At 44.2% G+C, this 17442-nt stretch overlaps 2 protein-coding genes across 3 annotated transcripts; one reads left to right on the forward strand and one right to left on the reverse strand.

Annotated features, from left to right (window-relative positions):
* The first annotated feature begins 1809 nt into the window (after positions 1-1809).
* On the forward strand, positions 1810-13517 carry ehd1a (EH-domain containing 1a). The gene is made up of 7 exons (XM_040175151.2): positions 1810-1987; positions 2166-2666; positions 6509-6606; positions 9961-10202; positions 10705-10875; positions 11821-11985; positions 12478-13517. Exons 2-7 carry the CDS (start codon positions 2278-2280, stop codon positions 13009-13011), a joined length of 1599 nt encoding a protein of 532 aa, XP_040031085.1. The 5' UTR covers positions 1810-1987; positions 2166-2277; the 3' UTR covers positions 13012-13517.
* A 1673-nt stretch (positions 13518-15190) lies between these two features.
* On the reverse strand, positions 15191-16960 carry map1lc3cl (microtubule-associated protein 1 light chain 3 gamma, like). 2 transcript variants are annotated; one of them, XM_040175172.2, is made up of 4 exons: positions 16469-16960; positions 16323-16378; positions 16130-16236; positions 15191-15902 (listed from the first exon to the last, which is right to left on the reverse strand). In XM_040175172.2, the coding sequence occupies exons 1-4, from the start codon at positions 16791-16793 to the stop codon at positions 15704-15706; spliced, it is 687 nt and encodes a 228-aa protein (XP_040031106.1). In that variant the 5' UTR covers positions 16794-16960; the 3' UTR covers positions 15191-15703. The 2 variants fall into 2 exon arrangements, with proteins under 2 accessions (XP_040031106.1, XP_077958125.1); XM_078101999.1 differs by lacking the exon at positions 16130-16236 and having other exon boundaries at positions 16255-16378.
* Positions 16961-17442: the final 482 nt, after the last annotated feature.

A 17442-nucleotide genomic window follows, 5' to 3' on the forward strand; every position in this document is an offset into this window, starting at 1 on the left:
ATAAGTTAAGATAGATACTGGTAACCTATAGGAGATACAGTTTACAAAGGAGATGATACACAATCATGTTTACTGCTTGAGTTCAAGCCATATCAATGTGTAAAAGATTAATTCTCCCTCCTTCCTGACTCCAATCCCACTTTCATTTAGTGAATGATCCTAATTTTATTGGTATCATAAGGCTAACGTTCAGTAGTAAAAACCTTTGGTGGATTATACGTTACCAAACTTGTATTAGATGTGTGTGTGTGTGTGTGTTACCACATGAGGGCTCATAAAAAATGCAATAAAATGTTCACAAAGTACAACCAGAAGAGGGCAGCATTATTCCATAAGTGACTTTTATGACTTTTATGACACCGGTGGCATAAAGTTCAAATGTGTAGGATTGGGAAAATATTATATTTGACACAGCGTTATCATCTTTAGGATACAACACCACTTATATATAAAACATACACACACAAATCCAGTGCTGCAGGAGCAAGGAATCCCACCTAACCTCCATCTATTTCCACCACCACATTCTCATGCTCAGCACTGCCAGCTGTGCTTTTTCTGTGGGTCTCACCAGCTGTAACAGCATCTCCATATGGAATAATTCTTGCTTCCAGTGGAGCTGCTGTTATCTGTGGTGGGACACCTTTCCTCATCGGAAATGTCTGTAATGTTCACCCAGCAAATTAAAACATAAATAGTTTTACACATTACTTATTCTGATGTTTTTTGTCGTTTTTGTACTTTGTTGTTTTGTACTTTTTTTACTATGCAGCTTGCTCTTCGCAATAAAAAATGGATCCCCTATTGTTTGACTGTCTTTCTTTTCTTCATTGTGCTTTGTACAGAGAAAAACAAATAGATGACATTGACATTAAATGTTGTCTGTTTGACTTCACCAAGTGAAGAACAAAATGCTTTCAAACAAACACCAAAGTAAATCATCTTTAATACAGTATAAGGAAAAAAAATATTGTAATATTACATTTAAAAACATGGTAATGGCTTTCTTTATGTGAACACAGTATATCGCATGTAAACCTAACAATTTAAAAATAATGTGTTGTTAACAATAGCATTGAAATAGGAGCTGAATGATATTTTCAGTTTCAGTATTAAGAATGAAATGATGAGCGGAATGTTTGGTTGATTTGAATGACAGGTCAATTAAAGAGTGTTATTCCACTGATACTCGGAACCAAGGGAACGGTTTGAAGTCTGAATAACAGTATGGTTTGGACAAAAAAATAAAAAGTACGATAAAACTGAAAATATATGAAAATGTACATTTCCCAGTTTGAGAAACAAATTTAGGGAGTACATCCCAGTGTCACATTTGATATGATAACCCAATAAATATATAGGTCACTTATTAATATTAAATAGACATTTATTGTTCAATGTATTGTTGGAAAGTTTCAATTATATGGATGATGAATGATTTAATTTAAAACATATAACATGATATATCAGATAAAACTATTACCATGTGAAACACTGTCATACTAAAACAATTGTGGAATGTGAGAATGTGAGAGAATGTGTGCTGTATTGTATGCAACAACTGTGCTATATGAATAGATAATATTGAAATTATTCATTATAATAATAACAACAATATTGGTTATTATTATAAAAATATATAAAATAATAACATTATAAATAACAACATAATAACATCAGGGTGGGAAAAAAAGCAAAAACTCCAAAACTGTATCATTGTGATCCTTTTGATGTGAGAGATATTGCCAATAAAGCCTGTGGAGCTGGCTGTACTGTGGAAGTATAAACTACACTATTGGACCCCGGACTGACGTCATCACTGACGCTTTTATTGTGAAAAGGGTGGTGTTTCCGGTGTGTACGTGCCTTCTTCGCAACGGTTCTTTAACTGACAGCCGGGGCCGGTAGCTAAGCGAGTTAGCCTAACCGCTAAGAGGAGTTCTCGAGGTTCCTGTAAAACTGGACAAAACCTGTGTTCCTTTGAGAGGTACGTATTTATAATAGAGTGTCGTTTCCCTTGTCTCACGTTAGTCAACGTCAGTCGAAATAGGGTCCTCCCCGAATTACTGACTTCGCAGTGTGTGGCTAGCTAGCAAAGAGGAGGGTGGGGACAAAAAAAAAACCAACTTGTAAAACCTCGCCCAACGTTTGCTTCATTCCGGCAGGCAGCTACTACGTTGGCGGTGAGAGAGCTCCACACCGCGACACCAGGTAACAGTCAATCATCCAGCGGGAGACGGGCACGGCTGTGTCGACCGAGGGCAGAAACCCGCAACCATGTTCAGAAAAAACCTGAAGAAGGACCCCGAGCTGTTCCAGAACGTGTCGGAGGGGCTGCGGCGGCTCTACCGGACCAAACTGTTCCCCCTGGAGGACACGTACCGATTCCACGACTTCCACTCCCCGGCGCTCGAAGATGCCGACTTCGACAACAAACCCATGGTCCTCCTGGTGGGCCAGTACTCCACCGGCAAGACCACCTTCATCCGCCACCTCATTGAACAGGACTTCCCCGGCATGCGGATTGGCCCCGAGCCGACCACGGACTCTTTCATCGCCGTGATGCACGGCGACCAGGACGGGGTGATCCCCGGCAACGCTCTGGTGGTCGACCCCAAGAAGCCGTTCCGCAAACTCAACGCCTTCGGCAACGCGTTTCTGAACAGGTAACTCCACAGAGAGCTCACACCGAGCAACGTGAGCCAATGTAATTTCACTGGGATTGCAGCAATCTGAGCAGTCGGGGCCCCAGGAGTTATTTGTTAATGTGTGGTTAAAATGAGTACGTCTGTTAGTGTCAAATACAGCTGTGAGTGAATGACTACTATCCACCCATTGATTGAAATGGCCTCCATACGTGTCCCTACATGTACCCAACTGTTTTGTTTTTTTTGTTGCACAATGTTCCCAGCAGACTTGGTGCCAATTGTGGTTTTGTATGAGAGGTTTCAAGTCATCCATCGTCCTGCGATAATGTGGGTGTTTACGGTCATTAGTTAAGTTGAAGAGCCACTCTCTGTGTATGACAAAACAAATGACAGTAAGGTGCTTTCCCACACCTGATCCCATCGACAAAGAAGTCCATTCGCTTTCGATCAAACTGCATGTTGTACCTTGCCTTGGATGACCTTGTCCTGCCCTCGGACGTAGGCGCTATAATTTTTGTACCCTTTGGTCATATAAGCTCATCAGTGGAAGCAGACAAGCCAAGTCCCTTAATTACGTGTGTGGATGTTGAGATCTAATCACAAAGGAGTTTGGGTTTGACTTTCTACCTTTTTCGCCGTTGTTCTATTGAGTCAGCAGGCGTTACACTCGGAACACACGGGAACACGCTTCCCAAAGTTTTATAAACTAATTGGGCCCCGTAATCAGCCTGACGTCAAAGTCTGATGTATATTAATCCTCATGGCTAAACTCCGGTGACTTGCATGAAGTGTTGCACACTTTACTTTCACTATCTCTGCCATGTTGTCTTGTACTCATTTAATGTGGAAATAATGGAAAACAGCCAAATAAAAGCAGAAGAGAAAGTGAAACGAACAAATAATATGGAGTGTACCCAGAGTGCAAGGTGAGACCGCACAAACCGGACTCTGCGTCAGAGAGAGTGTGTTTACGGGAAACGTCTTAATCCAAGCCATGGTGGCGATCTTTGTGTGATGACATCTGATGGCTGACACCCAATTGCTGATGGTGTCACTTCCTGTAGAGGCTGTGGGTATATCCCTTCTCTCTGCGGTCAGTGTGGTGGTGTCACCCTGCACAGGAATGACCAACAAAACCGTTGAACAAAAGAAACACTCAAGTTGACGCTTCCACAGTTAAGCCCGTGTCCTATCGTCTATTGTGCGGGTACATAGAACATGAACTTGCCTTTTTATATAACGTCTTTCTGCTCTTCTACCAACATGCACGCTCTGTGGCAACGCTCGGTCATTCACACACATGTTCACACGTTGCTGGCAGAGGTTGCGGATCCCTTCCGTCGATTGTGTGTAATGTTTGTTTTATCGTGCATCAGAGCAAATTTCTACTAAACATCAACTTGGAAAAGGGAAGTCATGCATAGATAACATTTGGTGTTGGACCTCGGGGAACACGATTCACCCCTTTTTGGAGTTTATTACAGACTCCAAAGGAAACCAGATAAGATTGTGCATAAACAAAGGCTATAGCACCTCTTGTCGACTGTTGGACGGACTCCTGCGATATCATAGGAATGGTCTCCCATGCGAGTTTAGGCCGGAGTGGCCATCTTTTAGTTTGGGAGGATAAGCTCACATGGTCGTACATAACACAATGTTTGTACAACAACACAGCAAGTATGTGAGTACGTGTCGGCCCTAAAACATTAATAAAAATCCTTTTGTGAAGGCACCGATCCCAGAGCCGACTTGCAGTCTAGAAAAAGTCTGTCAAGAAGCCGTTCCAGGCAAATATTTGGACTGTTGGCTGTTTTGGACTCGGACGCTTCCAGGTTTCCACTTTCTTTTTGAGGGAGCCAAAAGTAAAAGAGTAGCCTTCAATCAGCCGTTTGGTTGACTGATTTGGTTTTATTCATAAATGTGGATAGATATCAGAGTGTTAATTAACAGAGTTAAGGTGAAAACGCCATGTCGGAGGAGCACTGTCGACCTCGCTCAGCGGGGTAGATGTTAGCGGCGTAGCTTTTTAATCATAGTCATTAAACCTGCCGATTAGCCTTTAACTACCAGCCTTTGGTACGACCTTCCCCTTGATACACAGCTCTTTATGAAGAGAGTAAACAGAAATCAGTAACCGGATTCACACAATGGTGGCTGGTGTGTCCTACCCAATGGCCTACTTTTCCATTATTTCTGTTTCTAGCTGTCTAGCTATGTGCTGTGATTTCTACTAAATCCTAAATGAACTCCAGATAAACCTGAATATTCTTCTTTAGCTTTAGGCTGTTTTTAGTTTACACTGTGGCGCAGTCAGTAGGCCTCAGTGCGTTTGTTCTTTCCGTAAGCTATTATTCAGTAGAACCTAGTCAGCACAGTTTAAAGTTCCGCAGCGGCCCACCGTGGCCGACAATGACCTGTCCTGCACACGGCCTTTTATTCCAGCACACTGACTCGGCACTAGTGGAATCGCGGTTCACAGGTGCACATTCTTTTAGAGCGCATAACAAATATACACGAGGCCCCACGTTTAGATATAGATATGTTTATAATGTATTATATGCTCACACATACAAAAGAGAATTTTAGAGGAAGCCTGAATGGAAAATCTAAACTCTCCCTGTCCACATCCCAAGTGCAAGCGGCAGCCGCCCTGTTTCCTCTTCTCTGCAGGAAGTTGAGGTTTGCGATGTGACTGAAGGTCATTGGTCAGGAGGTGGGGCAAGCGAGGAAGACCCTCTTTCATAAGCTGGAGCCAGACCCCCCCAGTCACATGAGCACTGTGACCCAGGCCTTCATACTGGGGCTGCAGCCTCGCAGAGAAGATGGGTTTCTCACTTTTGTGATACATAGTTGAGCAGTGATTAGGATCTCAGCTGGTTCGAGGCCCTCCGGGCCCCCGGCGGTTGGTGCGGCCCTCTGTTTCCGAGAATTCCAGTTTGAGCACATTTTTCTCCTTCTAGCTCTGCATGGAAAATGTTGGGATGAGTAGTTAAATGGAAACGCCAAAGCTCCAACTGGATATCATGCACCATCAGCTGTGGGAGGCTATGGAAAAACCTGCATGTTTGTTTTCTCTGGCAGTCACTGCTATTGTGCTGCAATCGCTTGCATAGGATCCCTACGCGAGAAGCCTTCCTTTGACTTGATCATTGTCCTTGGATTTTCCTTTTTCCTGCGTGCGTGCATGTGTGGCTGCACCAGGAATGTGAAGGCATGGCTCTCCCGGTCTTATGACCCTGTGCCTCTGAGCTCATGTTGTGAGTATCGGGTCAGATCGAGTGAAATGGCAGCGGAGCGAGAAGTAGTACTCCCGACCTTTTTTTTTTTTTTTGTGCGTGTGTGTGTGTGTGTGCGTGTTTGCTCAATAGCTGTTGTAGAGCAACACCCCCCTTTTTAAAGTTTAAACCCCGGTGTCCCAGCCTAAAGGAGACCATTGTGTAGTGAGTTGTGTTGCGTTGGGAATCATTACTCATGACCTTTTTAATGTATTGTGCCAGTGTTTCCCTAACATTCCTTCATCTGGGGTTTACCTCCTACAAGCAACGCCCCCACCATTGCAAAGTATGAATCATGTAGTCTAACAATCTCTATACAGGAAAAGAGCTGAAACTATTAATCAACCAATACAATTATCAAATTAGTATTATTTTGATAATTAATGAATACGTTTTTATTTTTTTCACAAATTGCCAATAACAATTGTTCCAGAGCGCAAGACGGCTGTGACTGAAGCGCTCCATAATAATGTCTGTTAAATGCCAAGCTTGTGTATAAACACTCACTCAACAGTTTTTTGTTTTTGTTTCATCTCTCCCACACCCCTCTTCCCCCCCCCCCCCCTCACTGTGTCTTCTCGGCAGGTTCATGTGTGCCCAGATGCCAAACCCCGTCCTGGAGAGCATCAGTATCATCGACACTCCTGGAATTCTGTCTGGGGAGAAACAGAGGATAAGCAGAGGTCTGCCTGATGTACACACTCACGCTTTACTCACACTCACCCGTTTACTCACTGGTACCGTCTGTGTTTAACATCTTCTCTCTCCTCGGAAACGAGGCAATGACATGCGTGCAAAATGAACCCACAGGAAGTGAAACATTCTAATGAAAACGCTTTTAAGATCCTAATATACTCTTCCGTTCTCTGAGATTTGCTCTGGCATTTCTCACTTCTCTGCCAAGTCAACTGCAGCAGTCAAGCTTTTAGACCAGTCAAACCTTTTCTTTTAACTCAACAGTCTGCTCACACAGAGGTCATATAAAGAGAGGGCACGCCGCACTTAGAAGTTCATTTCCTGTCTCTACCTGCAGCTTTGCAGAGGCACCCTCTTTCACATCCCTTTCTGTCTTCATATCGGCCTGTAGCCAGCTTTATTTGAAAAAAAGTAGAACAAGCGTGAATAGCCCAAAACGTTTCCTCTTATGGCTGTGTGCCCTCTACATGTCTGGGGTTGTCATTTTATCACTTGAATCCGAGTCGTTTCCCTGTACTCTGTGGAAATGCATCAATTAATTGTTTCGTCCATGTGCTACAACAACTCTGACCTTCAGGGTGTCTTCAGAATTGCTGCGTACGCAGTTTTCATTTTTACTTTTGATGATCCTACAAAACTGAGAACCCAGGCAGAAGATAACTGTACAGCCAAACACAGCTTCTGCTTTTTCTACCTGATTGGAGCCCCTTTAAGAGGAAGCACACAAGTTTTTGTGAAATTGAGGGAAAGGATGTGGAGTCAAATGGCAAACATAGCAAAGAGTTTCCCAAGACTGACCCCCACCCCCCGCCCCACCCTTCTCCGCCTCAGAGAGCTCATACAGTCCGTAAATCTGCTTTTCATTATTGAGTTGTATTTCCCTTGAGACTCAGCAAGAAGTAAAGGGGGAACGGGGATATTGAGACGTGAAGAGCAATTCACAGTAAATCCACACAAAATGAATTGGCAACTATTTTGAAATCAGTGAAAGCAATTTCAACAGAATTATTACTCTTTCTTAGTTTTTGGACCGAGGCAAGAAAAAAGTTAAAGACATTGCTTCTTTTTAGGACATTTGATTTTAATAGACAAAAAAGACCGCAATTAATAAAGAAAAGTTTAGTCTGATTTACTATTTAATGAACAAAGGTCGTTGCAGCGATGATGAGAAGCAGATTAAGGAGACGGAAAGAATACGGATTGTTGACAACACAATGCAGAGGCCAAACAGGTGACTGTAAACATACAACCACACATTTGTGCCAAGAGAAAAGAGTATGTCTGAAAAGGAACTCATGTAGAGGTGACTCTGTCCAAAAAGAGGTGGAGCAAACCAACTCTGATACCTCATTCCTCAGTTTTGTTTCCGTACATGCATAGTTTACTGTGGTGGACAGAACCGAGGCCTCTCTCTCGTTATCATGTTAACTGTTTCTATATAAACAGATACAATACTGTACTTCCCAGACATACTGTACTCGCTGTGTCATGTACAAACAGGGCCGACCGAGGTGTGACGGGCATGTGTGGCAGTCCGTACAGCCAGCTGCGCATTTAGACCATGAATCTGTGATGCACAATGCTTTTTATTATGGATCCATTTTGATGAGGTCAGTATGTTGGTGTAGCTCAGCTTGTTCCTCGGTGAACCTCGAAATGCAGAGAAAAATATGACGAGACTGATTTTGCAGAACTCGTTGGCGTCGGATATCTGTTGCTCATGACTTGACATGGCCACTGACACGTTATAAGCTAGTTTGAAACTTTTAGTACGCAGCCCTGTACTTTTTTTGTTTAAAGGAGTAGTTTGATACTTTGTGAAAAATAATTCATAACAATTAATTGTAAATTTCCACACTGGGAAAGTGGCCGTTACTTTTGGACTTTATGGTCCCTTGACTGAACTCATTTTTTCAATCTAAGAAAAGAAAAAAAAGACCACAGCCTGATCTTTCCACATGTCTGCTCTCTGTCAATGATTGGCACACAATTATGAGTCCGTCTAGATTTACCACAAGGGCGTGAGCGTATCCCTGTACGTCTGTGCACGCGGTAAAGGACAGTTGTCCATGCAATGTCCTGTAGTGTAAGCATGAGCAGCTGTCCCTCGGTGTGATTCCCCGACCCATGTGGTAAAAACAGACTTGAGAGAATGAGCAAATGTCCTCGGCAGACTCCCACAGGGATCCTGGACTTTAAATATCCCCCATTTTATCCCCCTCTGCTTTCCCATGTGGTCATGGGTGCTCTCTCTCTCTCTCTCTCAGCTCCCCACCCCTGTTTTTATCTCTGCATATCGCACAGCCATTTAGTCCATCTACTTTATCGCTATCTCTTTTGTATACATGTGCTCGGACATGGAGCCAGCCATGTGGGAATGCGTGTGCAGCAGATCCACCGATTGTGTGAGTGCCGAAATGAGCTTTTAGAGCAGCTGCATTCTTCTCTGATCAGATGACACACGGACTCTAATCTGAATCATAATCTCTCTCCCCCTTCCAGGCAAAGTACAGCTCAATGAAAAAGACCAGTTTGACGTAATTTGACTTCGTAGCCTGGTTTCTCAAACGGCCAGAGGAAGTGAATGGCGCATTGGGTTTCTGTGGCTCTGCTCCGACGCAGCACTATTTGATGATCTGTGACGCTGCATATTCAATGACTTCCTATCTCTTCTCAACCGTTTGCTCTCTTGCTTCATTTCTCTTTGCTTTCATTACTATCAAGCTGGGTTCCTATAAGATGCATTGCTGGAAAGACTGTCCCAAAAATAAATAATGGAATTCCTAATACATTGACACGGAAGACTTTCCGCATGGACTTTAAACTGTCTTTACCTTCATGCGCCTCTCCTGGCAGTTAATAGGTAACCAGGGAGAAAATGTTCCGCCTCATTGAAGGCTCTTATCTAAACATTAGTGGATCAACATGACTTACATAGAATCTAAATGGAAAAACTATTCACCGATTGGAGCCGTTGAGCTCTTTGTCAGGTGTGACTGTTTACAGAAACTCCTTCTCCAAACCACGATGGTCAGTTATGTGTGTTTTTTGTCTAGTACAGAATACCCAAAGAATTCCATTCAAGTATTGGAATATGTTAGGGAACAAAGAAACCGAGTGGTTGACACAATACAGCGAGCTACTACCTCACTCCCCATGTGTTAAAGTAAGTAATTCCGTATTGATATTTGTTTCCAGCCTAAATACATACAAAATGCAGTCTCTGACTTTCTGTTAGTTGGTCAGTTCAGAGCGCAGTAAGAAAATCCAGAGAATGAACGCTGCACATCCTGTCTTTAATCTGCTGGTATTTTTTATTTTTATTTTTTTACTCTCTCCAGGTTACGACTTTGCCGCAGTGCTGGAGTGGTTTGCGGAGCGCGTGGACCGCATCATCCTCCTGTTCGACGCCCACAAGCTGGACATCTCTGACGAGTTCTCCGAGGTCATCCGAGCTCTGAAGAACCACGAGGACAAGATGCGCGTAGTGCTGAACAAGGCGGACCAAATCAGCACCCAGCAGCTGATGAGGGTCTACGGAGCACTGATGTGGTCTTTAGGAAAAATCATCAACACACCAGAGGTAAAAAAAAAAAAGTTTCTTTTCTCCATTTGAGTTTTTGTGATCCACAGATTTTATTTTTTTAAACGCACAGCTTTTCAATCAAATCTGACTAGTACCTGGATAGAGGTCACATGACAGTAATAGAAAAGTGACCAATTTTAACATACTTCCAGCTAATGTTCTCAGTTTGTAATTGTAAAAAAAAAAAAAACTGACAGGTGACCTAGCTTGTTATCATTTTTACCTCACTGTTGCGTTAATGTTTGCTGCAGGGCCATATTCATAAACCGATCCAGAAGATAACCTTTGGAGCATGTTTGAGAATGATTCATTGACTTTGAGAGTGAGAATGAAACATCTGAAGCAGAACGACACATTTTTTAAATTGCTTCACTGTAAACCTCGCAGTTCTGTATAGCTTTGCCAACCGCCGTGGATGTGACTCAAATCCTCCCCTGTGGGCAGCTCAGTGTGAACAGCGGAGGTCAACGGAGGTTAACGTGTGCAAACTGTGCTCCAGGTGGTGCGCGTGTACATCGGGTCCTTCTGGGCTCAGCCCCTGTTGGTCCCAGACAACAGGAAGCTGTTTGAGGCAGAGGAGCAGGACCTGTTCTTGGACATCCAGTCGCTGCCACGTAATGCAGCTCTACGCAAACTCAATGACCTCATCAAACGAGCCCGACTCGCCAAGGTCAGTATGCAGAGTTTGACTTCCTGATTGATTTAAAAAAACATATATATTATTTGAATGTATATGCCAGAAAACGTACTGTTGACCCTCTTGCTCATTTACACAATACATGTGATACTGAATCACTGAGCCGTCATCGACTCAGGTTACCTATGCTTTGCTAAGCAGAGGATTGCGTCAGAATAACCCCAAATGCATAATGCAAAAAAGGGAACGTATGCAGTAGTGCATCCTGTTGTCTTTGGCAAACTGACTTGGGGACGAAGTCTATCTAAATACTAAATGCCATGATGGTATGTGCTTTTAGCTAAAGACTAATGTCATGGTAAAGTTCCAGGCTGAGAGTGACACTTGATTTCAAGGTTGGCTCTCGTTCTGTATCATTCTCACATCAGCACCCTCATGAGGGGGATTGCCCAAAAAAATGTCCTGTTTTACGCAATTTTGTTTGTTCAGGAAGAAGTGAGTACAATCTTATGTCAGATTATTTTGATGAACCACATAAGTGAAGAGGTATTTGTTACTTCTGCTACTAGTCTATATGCATTGATTTAAAGCTTTAAAAAAAAAAGACTTTAGATGCGCAATAAATACTAAATATTTTGAGAAATACTTACCCTTAATATGGAATCTAGTCATCTTGACCCATTGAAATATCCAGCACTTCGTTTTGTATTTTCTGTAGATTTCACGTTCCGTCATCACAGTTGCACACACGACTGTCATTGCCTTCCAGACTAGTTGTGAAAACTTCCTGCATCAGACTCTGTTCATACGTCATTCTTCACGGGGGAAGCGTGAACATCAAAGTCATGAATTAATGAAAAACTTTTTTCTGCTGCGAAGAGTAACATCAGAGTCTAACTTGGATCTTGAATTTGAGTGTCAAATCTACACCATATATATTGAAATGTATGTCTGTGCTATTTCCTTCTTGGTGTCTAGGTACAGGCCTATATTATCAGCTCTCTGAAAAGAGACATGCCGGCTGTGTTTGGGAAGGACTCCAAGAAGAAGGAACTGATAGCCAACCTGGGGGAGATCTACCATAGGATTGAAAAGGAGCACCAGATCTCCCCTGGAGATTTCCCCAAACTCGCCAAGATGCAGGTATGCTAAAGATAAGATACATTCAGCATGAACGTTTGGGAACTGCTGAGTGAACCGAACCGTTTCCCTGTGACGGCTGCAGTTTATTTTGAGAAGACTGTACACATGAAACGAGCGGAAATTGACACGTGTTGTTGGTTCTTTTAAACGAAAATGTACACCAGATGAAGAGTACCTTTTTTTTTTTTTTTTTAAACTTCCTTTGGACCATTTCATGAGGATAGCTTAATCAGTATTGCATATTTAATGAAAGAAGTACTTTGTTTGTAACGCACTCTATTCAGAAGAGTAGAATGACCTTCCAGCCTGTACTCTCTTCGCATCTTTGCCCTTCTTTCCTCCAGGACCAAGACGGAGATGAGATTTATTTTTCTTTGCTTGTCAGGAAATCCTGCTTCTTGTATGCTGCATGCATTGGTGACCATTTGAAGACTGATCTATTTCTATCACCAATTCCTGTTCCCCCCCCCCCTCTCTACCTCTCCCTTTTAGGAGCAATTGAACGGTCAGGACTTCACTAAGTTTGCTGTATTGAAGCCCAAGCTGCTGGAGGCTGTGGAGGACATGCTGGCCAACGACATTGCCCGCCTCATGGACTTGGTGCGCCAGGAGGAGGCTTCCATGCCCAGCCAGGCCGTCAAGGGTGGCGCTTTCGAGGGAACCACCAATGGACCCTTTGGTCATGGCTACGGGGTGGGGGCCAGCGAAGGCATCGATGAGCTGGAGTGGGTGGTGGGTCGCGACAAGCCCACCTATGACGAGATCTTCTACACCCTCTCCCCCATCAACGGCAAAGTGTCCGGCGCCGCAGCCAAGAAGGAGATGCTGAAGTCCAAGCTGCCCAACACTGTGCTGGGGAAGATCTGGAAGCTGGCGGACGTGGATAAAGACGGCCTCCTCGATGACGAGGAGTTCGCCCTGGCCAACCACCTGATCAAAGTGAAGCTGGAGGGCCACGAGCTGCCGCCCACGCTCCCTGGACACCTCGTGCCCCCGTCCAAGCGCGGTCTAGCCACGGAGGACTAGCGGGGGGAGGAGAGCGGAAGGGGTGGGGGGGGCACGCCGTGAGCCTCCAGGCTATTTGACGCACCGTGGGGAGGTATCGCTGTGATCGCTTTCACCGCAGAGAGACTGGAGGGGTTCAGTGGGGAGGGAGGACCATCTTTGTGCATTAGGGGATAATATTTAGGTATGTTAGAAATCATTTGGGGTTGGTTAGGAGGGGCGGGGGGGTCATGAACTGATAGCTAGATGGAGGTCGCATGATGGGGCTGAACACAGATTTGTGCATCCTGTGTAAAAGATATCTATTGAGCATTCAGTCCATAATGTTATATGTTGATCCAAAGAAAGTTTTTTTTTTTTTTTCTTTTTTTTCCCATTTGGAGAGTGAAAGAGGAAGTAAATCAAAATAGTTGTTATAATTGTTTTATCTATATTTTTGTATTTCCTGACTGTTCACTTGACTCTTTCCAAATGCTTCCCTTTTATTATTTTGCCAGATAAATAAAAAGGATTACTGTACCATCTGATATGTGGTAACGTGGCTTTTTATTGAAGCTTCCTGTGAGCTACAGCATTGATCGGAGTTCATCAGGTGTTTGACTTGCAGAAGAACGTCTCACTGAAATAGACTATAATTACAATTGTAAAAACACTTTGTTTGGCTTTAATGTGTCTAAAAGTCATTTCAAAGACAAACCGGCTGGGAAGATTTAAATATGTTCTCGTATACTGCTCTCTGTAGATGTTCTCGTATACTGCTCTCTGTAGGCGTAAAAGTAATTCACACCGTTGCCTCGACATATGAAGACATTTGCAGATTGAGTGACTTGTGCATATTTTTGAGGGCATATTGAAACCAGCGGCGGTGAAAGACGCATGTGATCTTTGGAGAATTTTAAAGACAAATGCAGACCATTTAGAGAGCTAGAAATGCAGTCTGGACTCGAGCAGATGAGGACAAATCGTAAACGGAAAGACAGGAAGCGGTAGCTTTGTTAGAGTCACATTGAGAAGAAAGCGGCTGCATATAACTTCTCTTCACATTTCACTTACTCAGCCTAACTTTAGCCAGTATATATCTGCTCTGAGGTGTGTTTGCATAATTCAAATAGTATGTACGTGTAAGAAACTGAAATGTAAATCCGATTAACCTCAATGGTGGATTTGAAGAAACCTTGTAGCTCAAAGGGCCCCAAGATGTTCACACTGAATCTATAACTGCACTTTTCAATGTTGAAACACCACCCGGTTAATTTCTGAATATATGTGACAAGTGTACCAAGAGCACCAAACCTCTAAAACTCATTGTTTCATTTTCCCGTTGCGCTCTTCATCAACACACTCTGCCTTCCATGGAGGACAATCTGCACACGGCCCCGTTGGGATATCACTCACAACCTGGAACTCGTGATGACAGCGGCGCTCTCTTGTCTATTACAAATATTGTTCTTGGAAAAACTCGTATCGGATCCAATTCTAACACAATATATAGATGTGTCCTTGGAGGCGGTTGCGAAACCGATGATCGCTTGGTCACTTTCCCCACGGCCCTTTGTAAACTCTTCTAGTCAGTTTCGATAAGTGCTGACAGCATTAGATAATTCACAGCTTGCAGTAGCTTCGGGGGGGTGGTGGGCTTTTTGTTCTGGTATGATAATATATTGACAGCGAGCTGCTTGAATGCCCACAGTGGTGTGAAAGGACTGTACGTCCCTGCTTGTTTGCGTAGCTGTCCCACTCCCCCGCTGTGTATCTCTCCTTCACAGAGTTTCCTTTTTCCTGTGGTCCTCCGTTAGGACGTCGCTATCTTCCCCTCTTTTGCCCTCCTTTTCTTCCACGTGTTTATGGAGAGAGGCTTTTCCCCAAAGTTTCTTTGTTTTTTCTCCCCCTCACTCACAGTGTTTTCCTCTAAATATAATCCGCTTGGCCCTCTGACCCCTGCAGATGGCTGAGTGGGCAGGGCTTATGCATGACGGTGGCGAGGAGGCAGGTGAGGAATGAAGCACCTGCGTGTGTGAGCCGTGGGTGGAACCTTATGAATCAATGTCTATTCTTGACGCTTTAATTGGACGTGAAGGATTCCGCCGTGTCTCCGCGGTTGGAGAACATGTGTTGCTCATTCCGGTTCCGCCCAATGACCCAAATGAGTGACACAATGTCTTTTATAAACAAAAGGTAAATATCGCACAAAGTCAGTGAATTGTAAGGACAAGGATTTATTTTTTGGGAAAATGAGAAAGAGCAGCATTCAATTGACATCCACGTTTTCAATGAGTGCCTCGAGAATCCGCAGCACAGTTTCACATTTTTAGGGAACGCGAGGATGAAAGAGGCAATCAACGAAAGGAGAACAGAAGAGATAAGTGCTGAGCAGGAGTCTGATTGCCAGCAAGACATTGACCCTGTTTTTAGTTTTACACCATTACAGCAACGTTACGACAGGTTTGTTTGCTCTCAAGCTCAATGCGTCTGATCTATTTGAAGAGCAGGTATTGAAAAAAACATCACGGGGCAACAATCACAACTGTCCTTTTGCATCTGTATCGACTTGCCACTCAAGCAATCAATCTGTCTGCAACGAATCCTCAGTGCGAGTCTGGTCCAGTAGAGATTTGCCCTGTTTGAAAGTCCAGAAGGCTTCGTGAGGCAGGCCTGAAAACGCTCTTTCTTTGCCTCCAGTTGGGTTGTTTGTTGGTTCAGATCCTCCTCCGGGTCATTTCGCTTTGATCTGCTTCAGTGCTGCCGGTCCAGGCGCTCCGAACATCTCCTGCGAGGCATAGGTGATGTACAGGAAGCCGTCGGTGTCGCTGTGGTGGGAGTAAACCTCCCCCATGCTGGAGGACATGCAGGACATGCTCTTCTCCGCCACCAGGAGGAACAAAGCCTGGGTGGAGTCCAATGAAATCTTATTCCTGAAAAGAAATAGAGAAGCAGTCGGAGGTGGATGAACGATGGAAAAACAACCCTATTTTTGGGACACGGGAGGAGCGAGCAGAGGGGAGGCATGCAGAGAACAATGACAAATCTGACAGCTCGGGGGAGAAAGTGGAGAGAAGGGAGGGCTGAATCAAGCAGAAGTAGGCTGGAACATCAAAACAAGTTGCTTTAGGAGTGAGCAGGAGAAACACTGTGAGTTTACCTGAGCAGACAGAGGAACTGGCCCAAGGTGAGCTCGAAGGGAACCAGGAACTTGGTTTTGTCCATCAGGGGGAGAGTCTTTTCACGGATGTAACGTTCAACAATCACCTGAGCGCCAAAACGTACCTGGGGTCAGCTGGGGTCATTACGTAACACTTGATTAAGTGCTTGATTTGTAGTGAAGACCAACTCACGGGCAGTTTGTTGGGGAATTTGGTCCGAATGGTGCACACTTCATCCTTTCTTGTCTCTGAAAAAAGATGAAACAGAGAGCAGCGTTTGTGCGTGACACAAAGAATGTGACTTCGATGTTGAAAGACAAGTGCGAAATGCGACTCACCGAGACATTTCCTCTGCTTGAAGGACATCATCTCCATGGATTTCTCAAAGGGAGCCATGTTCGTTTGTGGGTCGGGGCGGTTTGACGGAGACCGGCGGCGATGGAGGCGGTGCGGCGTTTTTCGCCCGGGCTGACGTGGAGTCCCCTCGGGTGGAAGTCGGTGAACCCCGCTGTGCTGCTCAGAGCGCCGGTGTTTTATAGAAGACGCAAGCGGGGAGGAGTCGAAATGTGACACAAACACACAATCAAAGGCTCGCACCCGTCCCGGTGGGCAGTATGTGTGCGTGGCTGCAGATTCACGTGTGCTGGTTATCTCACTGGGCATTCTCACATCTACTGGTGATATTGGGTGCTGCTGTCCTGGGACAGTCGCACAGACGACGGGTACAAAACACGAAGACGGGAGCGCAGCGAGGGCCCCGCAACATGTGAGGAGCCCAAACGCCACATGATATTAATGATTCGGACACAATGGGACCCCGAGAGGAACCCGGTGCCACTTTTGTACTGAGATCTGACTGTTCTGACCTTTGACCTTTGACCGTCTAACAGCCACGCCGGCCAGAGTCACGCTCTAAAAGATCATTATTAATCGTAACGCTGAAGGCCGGTTTGAGGTGGTTCTGGGGAAGAATCTCTAAACTCTTATAAGATGTAAATATGTTTTGTTTTTTCTGATCTATCATTATAAATTGACTCCCCATTAATATATTCCACTTCTTACCAAGCAGAACTTATTCTGCAGGATCATATTAATATACTAAACACAATCAACATATATGTTTGATTAATTTACTTAAACAAAGGATCTGAGTACATCTTCCTCCTCTGCAAACTATATGTGGTGATAAACATGTGATGGTAAAAAGATCTGAGTGGCCCTTCGAGTCAAGATGCACAACTGATTTGTTTCAAAGGGGTTGAATGATACAAGGTACATGTATTAAGTCTACTCTGCCTGAGTATAATGGTGT

Source organism: Gasterosteus aculeatus, chromosome 4 (genome assembly GCF_964276395.1).
Source record: "Gasterosteus aculeatus chromosome 4, fGasAcu3.hap1.1, whole genome shotgun sequence".
Lineage (NCBI taxonomy): Eukaryota > Metazoa > Chordata > Actinopteri > Perciformes > Gasterosteidae > Gasterosteus > Gasterosteus aculeatus.

Bases quoted from the DNA above. Each gene is read 5' to 3' on its own strand.
- ehd1a (XM_040175151.2), top strand. From the start codon at position 2,278: ATGTTCAGAAAAAACCTGAAGAAGGACCCCGAGCTGTTCCAGAACGTG. The intron at 10,203-10,704 runs GTAAAAAAAAAA...ACTGTGCTCCAG, and splicing joins AAATCATCAACACACCAGAG to GTGGTGCGCGTGTACATCGG. The intron at 11,986-12,477 runs GTATGCTAAAGA...TCTCCCTTTTAG, and splicing joins CCAAACTCGCCAAGATGCAG to GAGCAATTGAACGGTCAGGA.
- map1lc3cl (XM_040175172.2), bottom strand. From the start codon at position 16,793: ATGCCCAGTGAGATAACCAGCACACGTGAATCTGCAGCCACGCACACA. The intron at 16,379-16,468 runs GTGAGTCGCATT...ATCTTTTTTCAG, and splicing joins CAAGCAGAGGAAATGTCTCG to AGACAAGAAAGGATGAAGTG. The intron at 15,903-16,129 runs GTAAACTCACAG...ATTTCTTTTCAG, and splicing joins CAGTTCCTCTGTCTGCTCAG to GAATAAGATTTCATTGGACT.